At 51.1% G+C, this 24,490-nt stretch overlaps 1 protein-coding gene across 1 annotated transcript in view; it reads left to right on the top strand.

The window, feature by feature from the left end:
* The window catches only part of COTL1 (coactosin like F-actin binding protein 1), a 46,941-nt gene continuing 40,582 nt past the window's right edge, over positions 18,132 to 24,490 (top strand). The window contains exons 1-2 of the mRNA XM_003361733.4: positions 18,132 to 18,474; positions 18,737 to 18,819. Coding sequence (XP_003361781.2) covers positions 18,398 to 18,474; positions 18,737 to 18,819 — 160 coding nt within the window. The 5' untranslated portion in view covers positions 18,132 to 18,397. The remainder of the gene's footprint in view (positions 18,475 to 18,736; positions 18,820 to 24,490) is intronic.

Below are 24,490 nucleotides of genomic sequence, written 5' to 3' on the forward strand. Positions count from 1 at the left end.
AAAGTAGGCAAATCCAAAGAGCCAGAACTTAAATTAGTGTTTGCCCAGGACCGGTGAGTTGGGGTGAAATGTGGTGGTTGTTAAATATGAAGGGATTTTTTGAGTGTGGTGTAAAAAATGTCGTGAAATTAGGTAGTATTGATGGTTGTGCAACTCTGAATCTATGAAAAACCATTGAATTGTACAATTTAAAAGGGTAAATTGGGGGTTCCCACTGTGGCTCAGCAGTAACGAACCTGACTATTAACCATGAGAATGTGGGTTTGGTCCCTGACCTTGCTCAGTGCATTAAGGATCCGGCATTGCTGTGAGCTGTGTTGTGGGTCGCAGATGCAGCTTGGATCTGGCGTTGCTGTGGCTGTGGTGTAGGCGGGCAACTGCAGCTCTGATTCAACCCCTAGCCTGGGAACTTATATACGCCGTGAGTGCGGGCCTAAAAAAGCAAAACTAAATAAATAAGTAAAAGGGTAAATTGGAGTTCCCTGGTAGCTCAGCAGGTTAAGGACCCAGTGGCCTGGGTTACTACTATGGGCGGCTTCGATCCCTGGCCTGGGAAAGTTCAAGGCCATGGGTGAGGCCAAAACAAAAAACAAAGCCAAGAAAACCCAAAGTTGAATAAAAAATTTCTCGGTCTCCCTGTTTTTCTGTTTCCTGCCTTCTCTGGTAAGGATTGGGAGCGTGCCTTTTTTTGTTTTTTGGGTTTTTTTTTTGTTTTTAGCGCTGCACTCAGGGGTTGAATTGGAGCTGCAGCCACTGGCCTACACCACAGCCACAGCAATGCCAGATCCAAGCCACGTCTGCAACCTACACCACAGTTCACAGCAACACCGGATCCTTAACCCACTGAGCGATGCCAGGGATCGAACCTGAGTCCTCATGGATGCTAGTCAGATTCATTTCTGCTGAGCCAGGAAGGGAACTCCACTTAGGCATATCTTTAAAGCCTTACTTGCACATCCCCCCCTTGACCCCTCCCCCTTGACCCCTCCCCTCCTCGACCCCTCCCCCCTCCTCGACCCCCCTTCTTGACCCCTCCCCTCTCCTTGACCCCTCTCCATCAGCCCAAAGCTAATCCCCCATCTCGTTCTATGTCTGTATCTTGATATGCCAGTCTCCGCTTTTTCATGACTTCACGCACGCCATTCATCAATTCATTGAGCAGACTCTGTGCCAGGTGCTGAGGTGATGCCAGGGATAGAAAGACTCTTTCGAGGATGTTAGGGAGGGTGGTAAACAAGTAAAGGAGCAATTACTCTAACACGGCCAGTCCCGTGTCAGGGACACACTCAGAGTGCTGTGGGCAGGACAGATTCTGTTTCACAGCTTTAGTTAAAGATGTGCTTGGGGAGTTCCCGTCGTGGCGCAGTGGTTAACGAATCCGACTAGGAACCATGAGGTTGCGGGTTCGGTCCCTGCCCTTGCTCAGTGGGTTAACGATCCGGCGTTGCCGTGAGCTGTGGTGTAGGTCGCAGACGTGGCTCGGATCCCGCGTTGCTGTGGCTCTGGCGTAGGCCGGCGGCTACAGCTCCGATTCAACCCCTAGCCTGGGAATCTCCATATGCCGCGGGAGCAGCCCAAGAAATGGCAAAAAGACAAAAAAAAAAAAAAAAAAAAGAGAGATATGGAGAAGGATAGATAGATAGATAGATAGACAGACAAAGATATGTATGCATCTCTCTATGTATATTTTTATTTTTATTTTTTGTCTTTTTGCCTTTTCTAGGGCCGCTGCCGTGGCATATGGAGGTTCCCAGGCTAGGCGTCTAATCGGAGCTGTAGCTGCCAGCCCACGCCAGCCCACAGCAAGGTGGGATCTGAGCCACGTCTTCGACCTATACCACAGCTCACGGCAACGCTGGCTCCTTAATCCATTGAGCAAGGCCAGGGATCGAACCCGCAACCTTATGGTTCCTAGTCAGATCCATTTCTACGGAGCCACGACGGGAACTCCCTCTCTATGTATTTATGTATTTCTCTATCTCTCTTTGCATCTATCCATTTATCCAGATTTAGCTATAGATATTTTAACAGCCTCAACTTAGCATGGTTATCTGTCTCCCTGGTGTTGGGTTTTGTGTGAATGAGAAGATGTACAAATGAAGGTGGGGGCAGCCTTGAGTAAGGGCCTGGGACATGCTCAGGAATCCCCATGTGACCTTGACCTGAAAAATGTTCCAACATGGCTAAGCTGCCTTTATCCTGCTTTCCCCATCAGCACTTAGTGAACCACACTTTGGCTTTTTTTTCCCCTTTAAGTCACATTTTCTCTGCAATTATAAAGTGATGCATGTTTACCTTGGACCTATGCCACAGCCACAGCCACACAGGATCCTAGCCTGAGTCTGTGACCTACACCAGAGCTCATGGCAACATTGGATCCTTAACCCACTGAGTGAGGCCTGGGATCGAACCTGGGTCCTCATGGATGCTAGCCAGATTCATTTCCACTGAGCCGCAACAGGGAACTGCCAGAACTGGGCTTTGAACTTGGGCAGGCTCGTGTGTGTTTATTCCCATGCCAGAGCCAACCTACTTAGAAAAGACAAGTTTTTCCCAATATTCAAATTTCAACGATAAGACTTGTTTTGATTCTGAACCTGCTCCGAAGTGGGCACTGCAAGCCTGACCTCACCCCCTGCACCATCCTGCCTCTGCGTGATGATAAGAGGAAGACACGCCCCCTGCGGAGAACTTGGAACACGCAGATAAGCACCAAAGGGAAAACATTACCCACCCGAGGAGAACAGCTGTCAGTACTTAAGTGCGGATCGGGCCAATGTTTTCTGCTCGTGGTCCCCACGCATCTGTGCATATGACGCCCATGTGGTGCAGGGCTTTTGGAAACCGCCCTTTTCCCCCTCTTTTGCAAATATCGCGAGATTTTCTCGGGTCCCTAAGTTCTCTTCACTGGGCTGTGAACTTGACCCTCCCTCCCTTTTGGGCACCTGGCTGGCTTCGCTGTTCTAATAACACCGGGGAGCATTTTTGCCTCCCCGCCTGAAAGTGAAGCAGAATGTCTGGGTCCAAGGAGCCCCAGTTGGTGAGGCTCTGGCCTCCCCCAAAGGCTGTCCTGGTAGGTGGCCCCTGACAGTGGCTCAGCATCCCATCCCTTCTGAGGTTCGGACGCCATCAGATGGTACGAGGGCCAGCCACATCCTTTGCAGTGTCCAGTGCAAAATGAAGATGTGGGACTGCTTGTTCAGAAAGCAGGAAAAAGGCTTTTTCCTTTCTTCTGTGGTCTCTCAACCGTGGTGCTTTTTATTTGCTGTTTCATGCCACTATGCTCCTTGGGACATGGGGCAGGAGTATGTGTGAGGCTCAAGCAGAGTCTCACAGGCACCCAGGACCGTGGGATCTGGTGGGCGGGGCAGGGGCTGCCACAGACCTTCCTGCACTGTGCCTGGGCTCCAACTGGGTGACAGTGATGGCTGGACAGGGGTGAGGATGCCTGTGGTCAAGAACCGTCCCGGGAGTTCCCATTGTGGCTCAGCGGTAATGAACCTGACCAGGATCCATGAGGTTGCGGGTTCGGTCCCTGGCCTCGTGGGTTAAGGACCAGTGTTGCCATGAGCTGTGGTGTAGGTTGTAGACGCGGCTTGGATCCTGCATTGCTGTGGCTGTGGCGTGGGCGGGTGGCTGCAGCTCCGATTGGACTCCTAGCCTGGGAACCTCCATATGCTGCAGGTGAGGCCCTAAAAAAGCACACACACAGAAAGAATGGCATCAGGGAGGGGGAGGGGGGCGAGGCCAACTGTGGGGAGGCACAGGCCCCATGCTAAACACTCTCTCCACCTGGGGAATCCTCTCGGCACCTTATGGGTCCATGCCAGTGTTATCCCCACTTTACAGATGGGGAAACCAAGGCTCTGACTCTATCCAGCTGGTAAGTGCAGGAACCAGGATGAAGAACGGAGGCCACCCTGTGCCAGCACCCACACAACCAGTTAACGCCTTAACCGGCACTGGAAGGGCTGCAAGCTGTTTTTCTTTCAAGTTACCTTCTTGGCTCTAACCTTTCTGGCGCCCAGGAGGTCACCGCTGGTACTAAGGGGAGGCAGGGTGAGCTGCAGCTGGGCCTTGCGGGGCTGGGAGGCCCGTGAGAACTGCTGCTTGCAGCTGCAGCCCCAGCCTTCAGGGAGTTTCCAGGAGGGAGCCTCCTGCAGGAGGAGGAGGGCGGGGGAGGGGGTGCTGGCTCTCTAAACACTTGTTCTTCTCACCAGAGGGTTGTCCTTGGCCCAGCTTCCCGCCTAGCGGCTGAGTAATCTAGAAAAATCGCAGCCCAGCATAAAGGAGCTGATCACGTCTGCAAGTGGAATTCTTGGCTCCATCCTTCTTGTTAAGTTTTTAACTGTTTGGGCCAGAGGATAAACAAGAGACCAGCAGAGGGGTAGAGCCACAGTGGGAGCCTGCGCTCAGGCCTTGGTCGTTGCTAACCTCAGATTAAAGAAAAAAGAACCCCCACTGAAAGGAGTTTCCCGATGGCCTAGTGGTTAAGAATCTAGGGTTGGTGCTGCCGTGGCTCGGGTCACTGCTGCGGCACGGGTTAGATCCCTGGCCTCGGAACTTCTGCATGCCGTGGGCAGAAACCCCTCAGAGTTCTCTTGTGGCACAGTGGGTTAAGGATCGGCATTGTCACTGCGGCAGTTTGGGTCGCTGCTGTGGCATGGGTTCAATCCCTGGCCGGGCCAAAAGCAAACAAACAAACAAACCCCTTGTCTGGCACTTGGTATTTCTCTCTCCCCAGCTGTGCCTGGATTGCAGCCTTGGTGTGGCTACTCCCCAGCTGTGTGAACTGGACCAGCTATACCCTTGCCGCGCTGTTCCATCTCCAGCCGGGGTGGCGTGTGCCCCTCTCATGGCCCTTGATGGAGAGGGACGAATGAATACGTTCATTCATAAGTGCTTAATACATGGCGACAATTTATAACGGTGCCTCCTACATAAAGCTCCATAAATTTGAGCTTTTGCTGATGGTCCCTGACAGTCTGCCAGTAACAGAACTCTTCCTTGGCTTCAGCCTTTGCCTCCTGTTCAAGCAGAAATAATTTGGAAAAGAACTTTTTTTTTTTTTTTTTTTGCTTTTTAGGGCCACACCCATGGCCTACGGAAGTTCCCAGGCTAGGGGTCATATTGGAGCTACAGCTGCCAGCCTACACCACAGCCACAGCAATGTGGGATCCGAGCCTGATCTGAGACTTACACCACAGCACATAGCAACGCCGGATCTTTAACCCACGGAGTGAGGCCAGGGATGGAACCTGCGTCCTCCTGGATACGAGCCGGATTCCTTTCTGCTGCGCCACAGTGGGAACTCCAGGCCTATTTTTTATTAGGCATTTACACCTTAGCATTTGCTCATCAGCTTCAGGCACCTTCTTGAGATGACATCGTTGTTTGTGTTTGGAAGGAAAGGAAGATACCGGCACCCCTCCCCCCACCTGGCGGCGGTCCAGAGAAGGGGGACGAGAAGCAGCATGAAGTATGGGATGTAAAGGGAACTCCTGTTTTGGGTTTTATTTTTTTATTTATTTTTTTCTTTTTAGAGCCACGCCTTCGGCATATGGAAGTTCCCAGGCCAGGGGTTGAATCAGAGCTGCAGCTGCTGGCCTATGTCACAGCCACGGCCACAGCAATGCCAGATGCGATCTACGCTGCACCTTGCAGCAACGCTAGATCCTTAACCCGCTGAGGCCAGAGATCGAACTCGCATCTTCGGGGCTACCAGCAGGGTTCTTGACCCACTGAGCCACATCCCGAACTTCAGGAAGCTCCCTGAATGTCACGGTTTTTCCTGGGGCTGACTCTGTTTTGGGGCCTGCCTGTTGCTTACTGCCGACGTCCCTAATGAAGCGGGCGTTGCCCACAGCCTGACTCTGCCACGTTATGCCAGATCACATAACGTGGTCACAGGCTTCTTTCTCTTCTTGCCAACTGTGAAAATGAAGTGCCTGGGATTTCAGAATTGCAAAGCTGGCTGGGGTCCAAGGCCGGCAGGTAACCCGGAGGGAGGCCCGTCTCTTCTGCAACCCGCAAGTCTCTCATGTGTAAAACCAGGCTAATGCAGATAAAAGCCTTCCCAGAGTTGTTTTGCCCAGAAGAGCACAAAGGCGATTATTTGTGGGTTCATTCACTGCTCACACCCGCTGCCTCCCTGATGCAATGGCAGCTGAGAGACTGTTCATGTATCACATTTGACTGGAGAACCAGGGCGGGCGGATGTTCTCTGAATAGACATTTCATATCAGTTCGGGCGGGTCAAGCCCTCAGGCTCTAGAGCTGTGCTGGGTAAAAGGGTCACCGTCAGCCATGTGTAGCCATTTCCATTTCAATGTGTTAAAATTACATAAAATTTATTTTAGTTTTAATTTTAAGGTTAACTTTTTGCTTTTTAGGGCTGCACCCTTGGCATATGGAGGCTCCCACACTATGGGTCGAATCGGAGCTGCAGTTGCAGGCCCACGCCAGAGCCACAGCAATGCTGGATCCGAGCCACATCCGCAACCTACCCCACAGCTCATGGCAATGCCAGATCCTTAACCCACTGAGCAAGGCCAGGGATTGAACCCGAGTCCTCATGGACACTAGTCAGGCTCGTTACTGCTGAGCCACGACGGGAACTCCAAAATTACATAAAAGTCAAAATTCATTTTCTTGGTTGTCTTAGCCCCATGTCCTCAATAGTCACCTGCAGCCAGTGGCAGCCGTATTGGACAGATGACAAGAGTTCCTTTGTGGCTCAGCGGGTTAAGGACCCAGCATTGTCACTGCTGTGCCACGGGTTCAATCTCTGGCCTGGGAACATGCACATGTCCGCATGCCTCAGGCACAGCCAAAAAAACAGGAGTGAGAGAGGTTATAGAACAATTCCGTTGTTGCAGAAGGGTCCAGAGATGCTGCTCCAGGGCATCTCTTAGAGATGCAGGATTTCGAGCGAGTTGCTTGTCTCTCTGGGCCTTGGTTTCTGCATTGGCAAAATGGGAGTTAATCAGCTCAACAGCAAATATTTATTGACTGCTGGCCATGTGTCAGGTACTCTTTTAGGTGCTGGGGATATAGCATTGGATAAATAAAATTGTGACGCATGAGGCTGACACAAAGGAGGAAGAGCACTTATTTCTGAGAGGTGGTGCGAGGAGTAAATGGAGACCAGGAAAAGTGTTCGACGTGGCGCACAGCACATTCTAAGTGCTTAAGCAAGTTTAGCTGGTAGTGTCACTGGTAATCTATCCAGCTCCCTTCCACCACTGCCTTGCTACCTGGAATGGTAAACACATAACATGCATATCTATCTCCACTTCACATCTGGTACCCATGGCAGACATTGCTAATTGATCACAGCACTTTCCCACTGAGCCCAGAGGTCCGGATGGGATTCTAGGCATAGCATCAGGCCCCACACTCAGATACATCCTCTCAGAACTCACAGACACCCTCTTCAACCTCACCTCCAAGTTCCCCTACGAGCGGCATGGCTCCACACTCCTGGATGCTGTCTGCCTTAGATCTTGTCTGGAGAGTTCAAGCTCAGACTCCAGGTCCAAGCTCAGAACCTTCTTAGGGGAAAGAACAAGTGCCTGGTCGGTACCTTGTCAGCTGATCAGCTGGTCCCGCTTTGATCTCCTGCTAGTAACTGGCTTCCTGATTGGCTGCCTCTTGGAGGGAGGTCTGTGCTTGCAGGGCTCCTGGAGATTTGAATACCGTTCTTCCCCTCTATTCCAGAAAAGCGGATTTTTTTCTAGGCTGGGCAAATGGTCCTGGCCGAAAAGGGCTGAGTGAAACCCGGCCCTGCATCTGAAGTGGGAGAGAGGCTGGAGCACAGGCAGTTGTAGTGCAGTGAGATAAGAGGGAGGTGGGAGCTGGCCCTGGGCTGTGGGGACGAAGGGGAGGAGGAGCACTGGGTCCTTGGGAGCCTGTTCCACGGAGGAGTGCCCTCCTCCTCCTCCGCGGGCACCCAGGCCCTTGGAACGGCCTGTCCCAGCTCCCTTTCTCCCCCAGCGCAGGGACTGACCTGGACTTGGGTCCTGACTCAGCAGGCTGTCCTCTCTCTGGGCAACCCATGATTTTGATTCTTTGGGTCACATTCACTCAGCACAGCATGTGGTGTAAAGGTATCTGAGTTCAAATCTTGCTTCAGCCACTTAGCAGCTGTGTGACCTTGGGCAAGTTACCCAGCCTCTCTGAGCCTTGCTTTCCTCCTCTGTGGAATGAGGTTTATGGTAGAGCCTACCTGCCCTTCCCCACAACCCCTGTCCCCCCACCTCCCCATGGAGAGGGTTTAGCGAGATGCCTGGGGTTGCGAGACTGGCTCACGGCTACGTCGGTCACACACCTGTCTCTGGATCGCCAGAGATGTTTCTCTTTTACTCTTAGTATGGTTACGTCCATGAATGCAAAAAGTTTTTTAAATGCCAAAATTTCCTGGCACCCCTGGGATAAAGCTTATCTGCTCATGACATGTAACTATACCCAGGGAGTGACTTTTGAGCTGCGTTTGAAAGGACAAGTGGGAGACCCTGGGCAGCTGAGAGAAGAGAGGGGATCCCAGGCAGAGGGAACAGCATGTGCAAAAGCCCAGAGGAGGGAAGCAGCAGACGGTGGAGGAAGAGCCCTGGCTGCCTGGAACATGCGGTGCTTGCTGGGAACAGTGGGAATTGGGGTCAGCAGAGGAGACTGAACTCCACGAGGATAGAAATCCTTTGGCCCTGAGCTCAGTGTCTGGCTAGGATGGTTGAAGTTGTTTTACCTTATTTATTATTATTATTATTATTATTATTATGTTGGCTATGCCTTAGGCACGTGGAAGTTCCCTAGCCAGGGATCAAATCTGAGCCGCCCCTGCAAGCTGCACGACACCTCTGGCAACAGGGGACCCTTGACCCACTCTGCCACAGCAGGAACTCCAGAAACCCCCTGTTTGTTTGCTTATGATTTTGCTTTTTTAGGGCTGTGCCTGCTGCATATGGAAGTTCCAGGCTAGGGGTCAAACAGGAGTTGCAGCTGCCAGCCTGTATGAGGCACAGAGACTCAAGGTGCGAGCCCAGTCTGCCGTCTACACCACAGTTCATGGCAACACCGGATCCTTAACCCACTGAGCGAGGCCAGGGATTGAACCTGCGTCTTCATGGATACTAGGTGGGTTCTTTACCCCTGAGCCACAACGGGCACTCCTATTTTTTATTATTGAAGTGTGTCGATTTACAAAGTTGTGTTCGTTTCTGATGTAAAGTGATTCAATTATACATGTATCAAGGAGCCACTTTTCAGGGTGGCTGGAACTTTACAGGGAACTCTTGGAAATAGCAGAAAGCATACACCTTAGAGCTTCCCCACCCGAGGGGCGGGGCAGAGGGGGTACCTGTACATCATTCCTGGTGCGTATTGGCTGACCGCTGCTTTTGGGTATTCATCAGGCTGCATCCCCAGCCTGCTGGGCCAGTGGGCAGAGCATTTCCTGTGATTCGGAGGCAAAGCCCTCAGACCCAGAGCTGCAAATACTGGCAGCTGCAGAAGTAAGTCCTGAGGGATAAAGGATGGAACACCGACAGCATTCGCTGCACCCTCTTCATGGAGCTAGTCCTCTCTGAAGTCCTTTCCACAAGCTTCTATTGAAGCTGCCAGAGTGAGAACCTCACATAGCTCCACCCACAAATGTGGGCACATGATCATATCTAGCCAATCATGGGTGCCGATTCCTTCGCTACCGTGATTGGCTTAAGGGGTGGACACGTCAACCAAGCTGGACCAATCAGAATCATTCCCTGGGATTTTTGTACAGTTGCTCAGAGAAAGATCTCTTTTCTTTGTCACTAAGAGGGTAGAGGGTAAACTCAGCGTCTCTGCATGGAAATAGCTTATTTGCAATAGAGGCGAATGTGGCCAAAGAGCAGGAAAACAGAAGTGAGAGACAGAGGGAGAGAGAGGATGGAGATGATGACGTTGGATTCCTGGTCCCATTGTACCTCTATTTCCTAAGGGTGGTTACTTGTGCCAGTAAATTCCGCATCTTTTTTCCCCAAAAACTATTAGCTTAAGCTGGTGTGATTTCTGTTTCTCTCACTTATGACATCCGAGTCCTTACTAATGCAGAACCTATTCACATTTTAATCCCTTAGACCCTAATGTGGCAGTATTTCAGGAATGAAGACATATTTATTAACCAAGAATCTTGCATTATGAGTCTCTGTCCCTGAGGCCAGGCCATTACCATGCTGTTGGTTCCTGTAAAGCTGAGCTCAACTGGAAAGTTTCATGTTTTTCTTTTCCAAGTTACATAATGCATGTGATTCCAGAAAGCAGAAATTCAGGACAGGGGTGTGGAAGAGTGAACCAGAGGTCGTTGGTCCAAGGATGTACCCTCAGGTTGACCAATGTGGGGGTGACTATGTGGTCCATCCCACAAGGCTTCTTGAGGAGCCCAGAAAATGCATCTCAGAACTGTCCCCCAGGGAGATGGAAGGCAGACACATGTGTTTATTCGTTCCTGCACTGTCACTGTCAAGGGCAGCCCATGGGAGTCAACCCCACCATCAACTTCTGGGTTGAAGCCCTAGAGGGCTTTGTAGCATTTCATGCCATGGTGTCTGCAGGGTCTGGGGTCTGAAGATAAGACAAAGGTTGGTCCTGGCTGTGGGTCCTCATCATTTTATTTTGCACATACCAGGCAAGGCCTGAGCAAAACTGCTTGCCGTAGTGACAGGAGTAAGAGGTGGGGAGAGAGGATCTGAAGAGCAAGCACTTGACCAGCTACCATTTCTTTCTTTTTTTTTTTTTTTTTTTTTTTTTTTTTTTTTTTTTGTCTTTTTGCTATTTCTTTGGGCCACTCCCGTGGCATATGGAGATTCCCAGGCTAGGGGTCCAATCGGAGCTGTAGCTGCCAGCCTACGCCAGAGCCTCAGCAACGCGGGATCGTTAACCCACTGAGCAGGGGCAGGGATCAAACTGGCAACCTCATGGTTCCTAGTCTGCTTCGTTAACCGCTGTGCCAGGACGGGAACTCCCAGGTACCATTTCTCATCAGAGAGACTGAAGACCACAGTCTACTCATTCCAAGACTCTCTCTCTCTCTTTTTTTTTTTGGTCACTTTGACTTTTCTAGGCTGATCGCTCGGCATATGGAGGTTCCCAGGCTAGGGGTCTAATCGGAGCTGTATCTGCCAGCCTACGCCAGATTCACAGCAACTCAGGGTCCGAGCCGCAACTGTGAACTACACCACAGCCCACAGCAACGCTGGATCCCCAACCCACTGAGCAACCCACTGAGCAAAGCCGGGGATCAAACCTGCAACCTCATGGTTCCTAGTCAGATTCGTTAACCACTGTGCCACGACAGGAACTCCATCCCAAGACTCTCTTGAATCCAGAGTCTTGTAAAGCTGCCTCTGCCACACTTCCTGACTGCCTGTTGAGCTTCAACCTTTTGCAAAGTCCCTTTTCTGGGTGTCACCTTCTGAGCATCCAGATATTTGGCAGTCACAGGTCTGCATATTTGTTCCCCGTCCCTGTGCACTTCCTCTGATGATCCCCCTTGGTGGGCTGGCACCAGTACTGCCCTGGCTGCTAAGTCCTGCCCCTCCCCTTCCTCTTGGGTCAGTCTCAGAGAATTCTTAACTCCATAAAGAAAAAAGAATTCTGACCCCATCAATGACGCCACCTACTGGCAGGTGGGGTGGACTGGTTATTCCTCATTTGCTTGCTCCCCTTGCCCCATTCATTCTTTTCTTTCTTTCTTTCTTTCTTTCTTTCTTTCTTTCTTTCTTTCTTTCTTTCTTCCTTCCTTCCTTCCTTCCTTCCTTCCTTCCTTCCTTCCTTCCTTCCTTCCTTCCTTCCTTCCTTTCTTTCTTTCTTTCTTTCTTTCTTTCTTTCTTTCCTTCTTTCTTTCTTTCCTTCTTTCTTTCTTGCTTTTTAGGGCCCCACCCACGACATATGGAGGTTCCCAGGCTAGGGGTCTAATCAGAGCTGTAGCTGCCGGCCTATGCCACAGCTATAGCAACGTGGGATCCGAGCTGAGTCTGACCTATACCATGGCTCATGGCAAGGCCAGGGATCAAACCTGAATCCTTCGGCTACTAGTCGGATTCGTTTCTGCTGTGCCGCAGGGGAACTCCCTCTCTCCTGACCTGGCAGTCTGACCTTGAGGGGTGGCACCATCTGCCCTTCTCAGCTCACTCATTCCTGCTGCAGCCAATATCCTGCATTCGATTTTCCTGCTTAGATACTTCTCTCTTGCTCACTAGATGATTTATATACATATCAATGTATATTTAAACAGTATACAAAGTTTATATATACACAGTTATATATATATATAGTATATATAGACTATATACATAGTTTATATATTTGCATACATATAAAAATAAGTGTATATATAAAGTGTATACATACTACGTACAGTTTATATATACAGTTACATATATAAACTATATACATATATACTGTTTCTGTTTTCCAGTGTATTTAAATGCTGCGTGCTACTTCTAGTAACACAATTTAGGATCCCACACAGGAGTTCCCTAGAGGTCAAGTGGTTGGAGGATCCGGCATTGTCCCTGCTGTGGCTCTGGTTCGATCCTGGCCTGGGGCCTTCTGTGTGCCATGGGTGTGGCCAGAAAAAACAAAGATTACATACAGATTTGGGGGAGGTGGTGCTGGCACTTAAAATACCAGCTGCTGTTATAAGCTTTGACATGTATTTTCCACATGAGAACCTCAACCCATTCCTAGACGGGGGGGACCCACTTCATGGAAGAGGAAGCTGAGGCTTGGGAAGGGGCCAGCAGGATTTGGGTGAGCAGGTGTCCGAAGCCTTAGCCGTGAGACCACACTGTCCCACTCAGAGGCTTGGACCCATGCTGCCCTTACTCACTGGTAGATAAAGTCCCACGACACGCTGCCCCTTCCAGAGCCTTCCCACTGGATTTCTGCCCAGAAATGTGGCGTTCTCTCTGCGTGACTCACAGCTCCTGAAAAAGTCCATTCAGAGGTAGCCATGCTCTTCCCTCGGTCCATAGCTCTGCATCTTCACTTTGCAAATGTTCCTAGGGGCCTCTTTTCAGAGATTTGACAATGGGGGAGCTCAGTGTGGACTCTATAAATAGCATTTTCTATAAATATCCGCTCCGTGTAAGGCACCTGCTTCAGAATGACAACCACCTCGCTGAGGACAGCAAGTTTCAGGGTTGTGTTTTATTCTCATCTCTAATTACAGCTGAGGTGGGATTTCTTCCTTCCTTTTTTTGTCTCTTTTTCTCCCTTCCTTCTTTCTTTCCTTCCCTCCTACTATAATTAATATATATTATATATTAATGTATATATATGTGATATATGTATGTATATGCACATGCACACATAGATACCCATACACACACATACACATACCTAGAGCTTGCCCACCCAAAGGTGATTTCAGACAGCAATGAGGGCTACGAGAAACAAAGGGTCATGTGGTAGGTGGTACGGGGTGACAGTGGAGGTCACAGACGGGGTTACTTGATATGGGGATGCTGAGCGATCCTCTGAGGGGTAACATTTGAAGTCTGAATGAGAAGTCAGTCTTGCAGAATTCGGGGTAAGGGGTGCAGGCAGAGGGACAGAATTTGCCTGAAGGTGAAACGGATACAAAAGGAAAGCGAAGTAGAAAGATAGAATCCCAGCCCTGATGAAAACATGCCTGAGGAGTTCCTTGGTAGCTCCACAGATGAAGGATTCCGTGCTGGTACTGCAGTGGCTTGGGGTTCAAGCCCTGGCCCGGGAACTTCCCAATGCTGTGGTCACGGCCAAAAAACAAAACAAAACAAAATCTAAGTGCAGATGGCAATTTAGGTCATGACTAATCTAGAACCTAAAACCAGTATAATGATAATTAGGTTAGTAAATACTGGTACAGTATCTGGAAAAAATTATGATCTGACTTAGACCTCACACCATTCACCAGGATAAAAGACAAATGAATAAGAACTTTAAAAGGAGGAGTTCCAGTCATGGTGCAGCAGAAACGAATCCGACTAGGAACCATGAGGTTGTGGGTTCGATCCCCGGCCTCGCTCAATGGGTTACAGATCCTAGGTTGCCATGAGCTAGGTTGCAGACGTGGCTCACATCTGGCATTGCTGTGGCTGTGGTGTAAGCTGGCCTCTGTAGCTCTGAGTTGACCCCTAGCCTGGGAAATTCCGTACGCTTTGGGTGTGGCCCGAAAAAGCAAAAAGCAAAAATAAATAAATAAACCTATTTGAACTACCTTTTCTGTTGTTAACAACCAGACTACCCACATCAAAGTAACGGCTCGTTTCCCCTCCCTGACAGTAATCCCCACGAGGGCAGGTGGATCTGATATCCAGCAGTCCCCTTTATTTTTTTTAATTTTTATTTATTTTATTTATTTTTTTTAGGGCCACACCTGCACTATATGGAAGTTCCCAGGCTAGGAGTCGAATCAGAGTTGCAGCTGCTGACCTACACCACAGCTCACAGCAATGCCAGATCCTTAACCCACTGGGTGAGGCCAGGGATTGAACCTGTGTCCTCGTGGAAACTAGTCAGATTTGTTAAGGCTGAGTTACAGCGGGAACTCCCCAGTGGTCCCCTTTAGATGACAGTTCTGAAGATGAAACTTGACACCCAGTGGAGAAGGACATTCCGAAAAAAAATTTCTTACCAGGTCTGTGCTTGGCTCATTTACATCACAAGCCTGCCCCCTACCGGTAAGTGAGTTTGTGACACCTCCCAAAATGGACTCGGCGCCTGGAATAAATGAAGGATGAATGAGGAATGATATTCCAACAAATTTATACCTTCCCTCGGTTATTGACATAGAGCACAGCGCATAATAAGTGTGAAATATTTTGATTGGATTTACCTTCTAAAGTCACATGAATTGAATTAGGTTGCTTTTTACACCATGGAGACCTCAATTTAAACACATAACACACAGCGTTTCTTTCTGTGTGCATTTTATTTTCTGCCTGGCTGGGTCCATTGACCTCAGGGCGCTCCAAACCTGGGTTCTCCTGAAACCCTTTACCTTTTCAGCCCAGTAGAGGGCGACAGCAACTACAAGTAGGAGAAAGGAAACTCCCGAAAAGCGTCCAAGCATCCCCACCAAGATCCCTGAACTGTGGGATCCAACCTGGGATGGGAGCTACTTTGTTGTTATTTCATATTCTTAATAGATAATGCAGTCAGGTGTTCAAAAATTAGAATAGAATAGAATACAATGGAATAGGAGTCAAAGAGTATATGGTGAAATCTCCCTCCCTCCCCTCTTCTTTTGTGCCTGGCTTCTTCACCTCCACCTCAGGTACCATGGTTGTTTTTCTCTTGTGTCCTTTTCCAGAGGTTTTATGCTCAGGCAAACCTTCCTCCCACTATAGCCCAAAGGCAGCAACAGCAAAAGGTAAATTTGCTAGATATTGACAAACAGCTGGATGTGCCAATCTGAACGCCCACCGGCTTGTGTAGGAGGGCCTGGGTCTTCACAGCCCCACCAACAAAGCGTGTTTGTCACACTTGGCTTTTTGCCGACCTGCTAATTTTGTAAGATATCTCAGCCTTGCTTTAATTTGCGTTTCTCTTATTAGGACTTGAGATGAAACAGCTTTTCCTTGTTTAAGTGCCTTCGGATCTATATGGTCATATATCCTGGACCCATTTTTCTTTTCTCTTTCTCTCTTTTCTTTTTGGCCATGACCAAGTCATATGGAAATTCCCCGGCCAGGGGCTGTGCCCTAGCCGCATCAGTGACTCAAGCCACAGCAGTGACAATGCTGGATCCTTAACCCAATGAACCACAAGGGAACTCCTCTTCTCTCTCTCCGCCCCCCCAGCCCACTTTTTAGGGTCACACCTGTGGCATATGGAAGTAAGGGGCTAGAGGTTGAGTCCAAGCTGCAGCTGCTGGCATACGCCACAACCACAGCCGGGGCAACAGGCAACCCTGGATCCGAGCCGCATCTTTGACTTAGGCCAAAGCTGGTGGCAACGCCAGATGCTTAACCCACTGAGTGCGCCCAGGGATTGAATCCCACTTCTTATAGACACGAGGTCGGGTTCTTAACCTACTGAGCCCCCTCTTCTCTTTTTTAGGCTGGCTTCCCCGTATGTCAGCAGGACAAAATTCTTTGTAATTTGAGTTGCAAATACTTTCCACTGCTTTGTCTTTTGGGCTTTTTTTCCCCCACTGAGGAAGAGTTTTTATATATTTGAATGTGCCCATTTTGTTACAGCTTCTGGATTTTGAGTCATACTTAGAAGGACCTTTTCTATTCGACTTAGAACAGAAGCTTACCATGTTTTCTTCTGGTACTTTTGCGGTTTCCTTTATTTTCAGGCAAATCTTTGATTCTTTTTGACGGTACCCTGATCTGTGGTGTGAGGTACGGATCCATTTTTGTTTTTCTTTCTAATGGCCGATTGTCCCATTGCCCTTCCCAGGGAGTAAGGTAGAGCTGCTTTGGGCTGCACCAAATTAATGTTTTTGTCTTTTTATTTATAACAATAGCAGCTCCTCCTTTCCTGTAAATGTGGCCCCATTCATCCCCCACCCCCTTACTGCCTGTTCTCTGCTTATTTGATTTTTTCTTTGGCTGTGCCTGAGACATGTGGAAGTTTCTGGGCTAGGGATTGAATCCTCGCCACAGCGGTGACCGGAGCCACTGTTGTGACAATTATGGATCCTTAGCCCGCTGTGTCACAAGGGAACTCTGCCTGCTTGATTTTTGTTTGCCATCGAGAGTTTTTTTTTTTTTTTTTTGTCTTTTTGCTATTTCTTGGGCCGCTCCCACGGCATATGGAGGTTCCCAGGCTAGGGGTCCAATCGGAGCTGTAGCTGCCGGCCTACGCCAGAGCCACAGCAACGCCAGATCCGAGCCGCGTCTGCAACCTACACCACAGCTCACAGCAACGCCGGATCTTAACCCACTGAGCAAGGGCAGGGATCGAACCTGCAACCTCATGGTTCCTAGTCGGATTCGTTAACCACTGCGCCACCACGGGAACTCCTGCCATTGAGAGTTTTATTAGTTAGATGTTGTCCCTGACCTTCTGGGTTTCTATCTAGGAATTACTTTAATGAATAACCAACAATGGTGACCTTTTGTTGAATGTCCAATATGTTTGTTTACAAATATCCCTTCCACTAAACCATAAAACAAACCTATGATATTAGTAGTATTATTCCATTGGAGGAGAGTAATCAGGCAGTTCACAGGCTTGTCCAAGGGCCCAGTGTTAAAAAGAGGCAGTGGTGGATGCAGTTTAAGAGGCGGGCTTTTTTACCTGCCTCGACCCTATAACTGGTCTTTATGGCGTGACTGCAAGAGGGAATGAATGAGTGAGTCAGTGAGGGAAGGAAGAAGGCAGAATGAGTCAGCTCCTGCACCCACAGGGGAGATAAGAGGTGAATGCAAATAACCAGCACACAAAGTAAACAGTGATCCCACCAGCGTTTTGGAAGCAGTCCATCTTTCTATCCCCTCCTGTTTAAGATGCTTAATTCTCTCCAATTCCTTCCTACCTAGAAACCGCGGAGCCAAACCCTGGGGGTAGGAGCAGTCTCCTAGGGTTGGATGCGTGAAGTCACCCCCTTGGAGGTCCCCTGTGGAGCTCTGTAGCCCAGCAGGCAGGGTGTGTGTGGGGGGCGGGGAGGAGAGCGATGGAGGGAGGGAGGTTGGAGGGGGATGCAAGGTGGGAGAGGGAAGGGAGGAGGGGGGAATAGAGGAGGCAGAAAGGGTTGTTGCGGCGGGGGGATAAGGAGGAGGGGGGCTGGAGGAGGAGAGAAGGGCCAGGAGGAGAGGTGGGAATAGACGGTAGGGAGAAGGGGAGAACTGGGAGGAACGAGGCCTTTGGTGGGGGAGAGGGGGAGGAAGGGAAAGGAGAAAGAGGGCTGCGGGAGAAGATGGGGGAGGGCTTGGGAAGGAGTTGGGGGAGTAGGGGAAGGAGGAGAGGGTTCAGGAAGAGAGAGAAGACGGAGACAGGGAGGGGAAGGGGAGGGGGAGGAGGGAGGAAAAAGCCCCTTCTCCAGCCCCCACCGCAGAGTTGCGCAACCCACCCGGGCCGGGATTGGCCGCCGGCGAGTAAAGACGCCCCGCCCCCGGGGCCCTACGGCCAATAGCGAGAGGGGGCCGGGCGAGATGCGTCCCAGGAGGCCAATGGCCGGAGGGGGCGGGGCGGCGCGGCCTGCATCTGGCCCGCGTTCCCTGCGCACTCCGTGCCACCGCCGCGCTCGGAGCTCGGAGCTCGGAGCTCGCAGCTCGCTTCGCCCTGCGCCTCTGTCGCCGCCGCCGCTGCCACCGCCACCCGCACACCCTTGGCGCGTCCACGCACCGCTCCGCTCCTTGCAGCCGGCACAGAGTGCGCTTATCGCTCGTTCAGGGCAGCGTGTCCCCGTTGCAGCCCCTCGGCGATGGCCACCAAGATCGACAAAGAGGCTTGCCGGACGGCGTATAACCTGGTGCGCGACGACAGCTCGGCCGTCATCTGGTGAGGAACTTTCCATTGCTCTCCAAGCCCCGCTCCCCGAGCTCGCGAGGGGCCGGGGGCACTGAGCCGTCTTCCAGACCGGACGGATTAAGGGTCATCCCGTGCTGTCTTCCCGCAGCCTTAACCCAGGACAGCGTGGAAAGCCAGCGCTGGCTTCTCCCTAGCCAGAGCATCTTTTAGATTGTCCTGCTGGAAGCTCGGCACCATGCCGCTACCAACGTTGATGTGTGTGTGTGTGTTTTTCTCTTCTCCCAATCCAAAGGGTGACTTTTAAATACGACGGCTCCACCATCGTCCCCGGCGAGCAGGGAGCGGAATATCAGGACTTCATCCAACAATGCACAGGTAGGGAGAAGCGCCTTCTAGGGGAGTTCCCCATCTTTGGAGAAACTGTCAATGCCAGGGAGAAGCGGCAGAGGCCAAAGGCGCCCCTGGCTTAGTGGAACCAGATAAGAGCGTTTTAAAGCCTCATAAAAACCTCTCCCGTCTGGGCATCCGGAGCCGTCGGAGGTGACCACACAGTACCCTTTCTAGGCACGACGGCTCCTTTACCCCCTGTGAGTCACTAGTTTTCCAGCACCAGCTCACGCGGTTTCAAACTCCAGCCCTCTCCACTTTACCCTTTCTTAGGTCAGCAAGCCCAAATAAAAACAATCCTGGAGTTTATTGCAGGAGAAGGAAACTCTCAGCGGCCCCCGCCCCCCACAATCATTGTCCTTGTGCTGGTGATATGTGCTTATTTGTAGAGCCAAGTATGAAAGAGTACACCCCGTGTGATCCCATTTATATGAAATGATAGAAAAGGCAAAGCTAATCTGTGGTGTGAAAAGTGTGAAAAGTGGTCACGCTTGGGGGTGGGTAGCCGCTCCCTGGGAGCGGGCATGCGGAAGGTGGGGGTGGGTTCGGGTGGGGTTGGAAATGTTCCATATTTTTATCTGGGAGGTGGTCACACAGGTGTGTACCTATTTAAGAAATCGTCCAGCAAAATGCTTAAGATCTGTAAACTTTGGGCCCTTCCCTGGGGTGTGTGGAACCATGAAGAGGAAAGAAGCCGTGGCTCTATGACCACATCCCCTTCCCCCCTTCCCTGGAAGCTAAAGTCATTGGTAATGGGGCTCTTTAAAGCTGGGGTTGGACAATGGGCTCTTGAATGGTCCCCAGTCTCTGGCTTGGAAAGAGATATATTCAGACAAAGGCAGTGCAGCAGGGACGTTAGGGCGGGGACGCAGGGTCAGAAGGTGGCCACTTTCTAGCTCTGTGATTTGGGGCGAATTATTTAACCTCCTGGGGCTGGGGGGAGGGGAGGAGGCTTGGTTTCCTCGTCTGTCGTCTTAGAGAGCAGTTGTGAGCATAGGTGAGTCATTGTGTAAAACACTCAGGAGGGTGCCGTGGCCGGTGACATGGTCGTTTGTGAAACAGATAAAACGTACACAGGACGGGAGGGATCAGGGCTCCTTGCCTTTCTTCACGTAACATTCTGGGTTTACTCTAATTCAAAGAATATTTATGAAATGTCTGCTATGGGCTGACTGGTACGAAGGGGGTGTGTGTGTGTGTGTGTTTTCCCAATGTTCTCGCAACTGAAATGTCTCCCTGAGAGATGCCTCCAGATGTTCATTCACTGCTTTTGTAAAGGGTCGTTTAAAACCTCAGATGCAGAAAGTACTACAACAACTCACATCTAATAATGTGCACAGGGCCTCGTGCGCAGGGCTGGCAGGGCCGGGGTTGGAACCCCATCTCTCAACCGCTATTATCCTTCCTTCCGCCCCTGTGATGGTTGCTTTCGCAAGTGGAGTAAGTCCAGACTCCTGACTTTCCCCCGATTTGGTCCAGAACTAGGAAGTTGAGCAGGGTCGTTGGCCTTGCTGGCTCTGAGCTTTCTCAGAGGCCAGCTTCCTTTCTCTCTGGACAGTAAAGTAGCCCTTTCTTTCCTCCGGCTGGCCCTCTACCTCCCACCCCCCATCAGGCTGGGGTCCCCTCCCCCCTCCCCGTCTCGGAAGCTATTGTTCTCTCCGTTGAGTAGGAGAAGGTGACCCTGGGGAAGAAAGAGCATCCTGTGAGTGGATTCCGAACAGATGAACAGATGCTCCTGCTCCCAGCGTCGGGCGGGCGAGGCTGTGGTCAGAGGACTCTTCCGCCCTCCCCGGGGCTTTGTGGTTTTCTACTCTGACCCTCCCCCCAACGACGGGGATGGGAGTGGGGAGGGCCTGGTGGGAGAACTAAAAATGCTTTCCCTGCTGCTTGTTGATCTTATGAATGGGCCGTGGGATCTGAAGGCTCCGTCTGCTTTGGCTGGAAGTCTGCCTTCCTTCCCCAGCCATCTGTTGGACAAATGTATAGACGAGTTACGGTTGCCGTGTGTGCTCTTGTTTGCCTTAGAAAAGCTTGTTCCATCCCACTGCCGTGTCCCCATAACGCAGCGATAAAGGATTCCGAACACTGACCAGTAATTCTATACGCAAGTCGCTGCGCTTAACACACTTCGTCTCCCTTCCTGAGCTTGTTTCCTTTCTGTGGGTGAGGAAACCAAGGCCCAGAGAGGTTAAGTGACTTGCCTGAGATCACACAGCAAGGTTGTGGCAGAGCTGAACTTGCCCCCAGGGAAGGCTGGCGCCAAGGCCAGGCCCACTTTGTAATGAAGGCAGGGAGGGCTCTTGGTGGCCCTAGTTCCTGGCCAGGTGTCCTGATAGGCCCTGGAGTCACATGTTCTGAGGGCAAGTTCTTGCTCTGGCACAGGCTTCTTATTTCCAAACATCTTCTCACCAGGTGGATCTGGCCTCTCCTGCATCACTGCTGGGGGGGGAGCGCGGATGAGGGGGAGGGTGTCCACCCCAGCTCCCCTCCCTCTCCTCCCTCCTCCCTGACTGACAGCCCCTCCCCCAGCATCCTCTCTCTGAACGCCCCTCCCCCCACCCCCCTCTGGCTGCTGTCTTCCTGCTGCGGTCCCCCCCCCCCATTTGCCACAGTGGAATCTGCCCTTCCCGCCTCTCCCTGTCATCTGACCTCAGCCCCCAGGCTGGCCTGTCTTGTCCGCAGGAGCTGTTTCCTGAGGTCGTGGGTCTGGAAGTTCGCTTGTGGGGCCCTTATCCTCCTCTTTCTTCCTGCCTGCAGGATTCGAGGCCCTCTCTGGCCCCGTGATGGCGCTTCTGGCGCTGGACTCACGTGGTCCCCTCCCCCTTGTGCACTAACCACGCCCTCTCCATCACCACCTGGGCCTCTGGCTTCTTGCTCCAAACTTCAGTCCGTGTAAGATGGTTGGAGAACTTTCAAGTGCGGTGAGAGGAGCCCAATACAGTCAGCTTAGGCAAAAAAAAAAAAAAAAAAAAAGAAAGAAAGAAAGGAAAAAGAAAAGAAAAAGAAAAAGAGTGTTAGCTTACATGGTTGGAAAGTTTAAGAGAAGTACTAGCTGCAGGTAAGGCTGTCCAAGCTCAACCCTGCTCCTCCGGAGGCTCCTGGCTCTGTCCTCTTCCTTTATCGCCCTTCTTGGGGGCAGGAGGGCAGGCTTTCTGAGTGGTGACACAGATGGCCACTAAGCACCCTGGCTTCCCAGCCGCAGGCAGAGCCATCCTTATGCAGAGAGAGAGAGACCTTTTGCCAGTGACTTCAGGGGAAGCCTCCAGCCTGACAGATACTCTTTGGACTGGCTGCGTTCACGTCCCTGTCCTGAACCAATCACTGGCTTCTGGTTGGCTAGCCCTGGCCGGAACCGGGAGACAGCGTGGGGGAGGGTGGCTTCCCCAGGAAAGAGCGCGAGGAGGACGCACAGCTCCCGGAAGAGGGGTGAACCCCGAACAGGTCCGTTGCCTCTCACCCTCACCCCCCTTTATTGTGACAGTCTCTTAGCCCTTCTACGCCCCCACCATTGGACCCCCGCCACTGCTGGAGCAACTCTTCCTAAAGCTGTGCTCCAATGAAGTCACTCCTCTGCTCCTTAACCATCTATGGCTCCCCACTGCCCACTGCACTTAGCACAGACTGTTTGCTTGCATTTAGGAGCTTGTCCCCACTCACATCTCCTGCCTGACAGCTCCCCACAACCTTCTTTGTGCACCTGCAGCCTGAAGTATAACACTGTGTAACACTCCCAGCCTTCAGGCCTGCAATTTTGGAGGTTCCCTCCAGGGGAATTCCTTCCCCTCCACACCCCTGTCATTCCTTCTAGGATTTAGCCACCAAGCCAGCCTGGGGCAATCCCACCTGTATTTCAGTAGCTGGGACCCTTTGCAATCAGAAAAGCTCTAGACTCACACCCCAACTCTGCCTTGTGTGTGGACTCAGGCAAGGACAAACACCCTCTATGCAGCAGTCTTCTGGTCTGTAAGTTGAAGGTCCTAGCGGTGCCTCCCTCTGGGAGGGTTAACTGAAATAATATGTCCAAAAGGAGAGCACAGGGCCCCAAGGCTGGTGGCTGTTGTTACTGCTACTTTTTTTTTTTTTTAAGGCCGCACCTGTGGCATATGGAGGTTCCCAGGCTAGGGGTGGAATCAGAGCCGTTGCTGCTGGCCTGCACCACAGCCACAGCAACGCCAGATCCGAGCCGAGTCTTTGACCTTCACCACAGCAACGCCAGATCCTTAACCCACTGAGTGAGGCCAGGGATCGAACCCACATCCTCATGGATACTAGTCAGATTCTTTTCCACTGAGCCACGACGGGAATTCCTGTTACTTTTTGGATCATTATTTTCACTCTCGTAGAGCTTAGGATGTTAGATGGAGGTGCGCTTTCTGCTCTGAAGTTTCAGTGCATGCCCCAGCTCAGTGCACAGTATGCACTCAGTTCCGGGTTTTGCCCCTTGGGGTGCCTGACCCCAGGCTGGCACGCAGTAGGCATTCAGCCTCATGTGGACATGTGTTGGACCTTTGGCCCAGGTCGGTGTGCAGTAGGTGCTCAGTACCTGGTAAGGGGTGGTTAGCATGGTGGTGAAAGCTTTGGGTTGCTCCACATACTTGCCAGTCATGTGACCTGGAGCAGGTGCATCACCCACCGGGCTCATCCTTTTCCTATAATGTGGTCATTAGGAGGATTAAGGCAGCAAGTCCGTGGTGCCAGGGACACAGCAAGTGCTCCATGAACGTTAAGCAGTGTGACTGTCATCTCACTGGTGGAATTTAATTGATGCGGAAGCAGAGTATGTGGTCTGAGAGCACAGAAAGGTGGGAAGGCGAAGAGATGATGGGGAGAAAATGGGTACCAAGCCGTGCCAGAGTCTCTCTGGTCCGCCCTCCCTTGCCCCAGACCTGGAGGAGCCAGGGCTCAGGCTGCGGGAAAGGAACCCTCTGCCAGACTGACTGGCCTGTGAGCTCTCTGATCGCAGCAGAAAATGCTCACAGATCCCGTATATGTGTCGGGGCAATGGCTCAGGCTGTCTGTGAAATCATGTCTTGTTTCTGTAACTTACAAATAATGCATGTCCTTTGTGGAATATTCAGAAAGCAAGTCTAAGCAAAAAGAAGAGAAAGGGGAGAGGAGAGATAATTTAGGAGTTTGGAATTAACATATGCAGACTACTATACATAAAAAAACCAAGGGAGTTCCCATCGTGGCTCAGTGGGTTAATGATCCAGCTTGTGTCTGGTGGTGCCGGTTCAGTCTCTGGCTTGGCGCAGTGGGCTAAGGACCTGGTGTTGCCACAGCTGTGGCATAGTTCGCAGCTGCAGCCTGGATTCAGTTTTTAGCCTGGGGAACTTCCATATGCTGTGGATGCAGCCATAAAACCCCCCCCCTAAAACAAAGGACTTACTGTGTAGCACAGGGAACTATCCTCAATATTTTGTAGTAACCTGTATGGGAGAAGAATGTGAAAAAATAATTGAATCACTGTGCTGTATACTTGAAACTAGCACAGCATTGTAAATCAGCTATTCCTTAATTTAAAAAAAGGGGAGGCATTCCTGCTGTGGTGCAGCAGAAACGAATCCAACTAGTATCCATGAGGATGTGGGTTCGATCCCCAGCCTCGCTCAGTGGGTTAAGGATCTGGCATTGCCGTGAGCTGTGGTGTAGGTCACAG

This window comes from Sus scrofa, chromosome 6 (assembly GCF_000003025.6).
Source record: "Sus scrofa isolate TJ Tabasco breed Duroc chromosome 6, Sscrofa11.1, whole genome shotgun sequence".
Taxonomy (NCBI): domain Eukaryota; kingdom Metazoa; phylum Chordata; class Mammalia; order Artiodactyla; family Suidae; genus Sus; species Sus scrofa.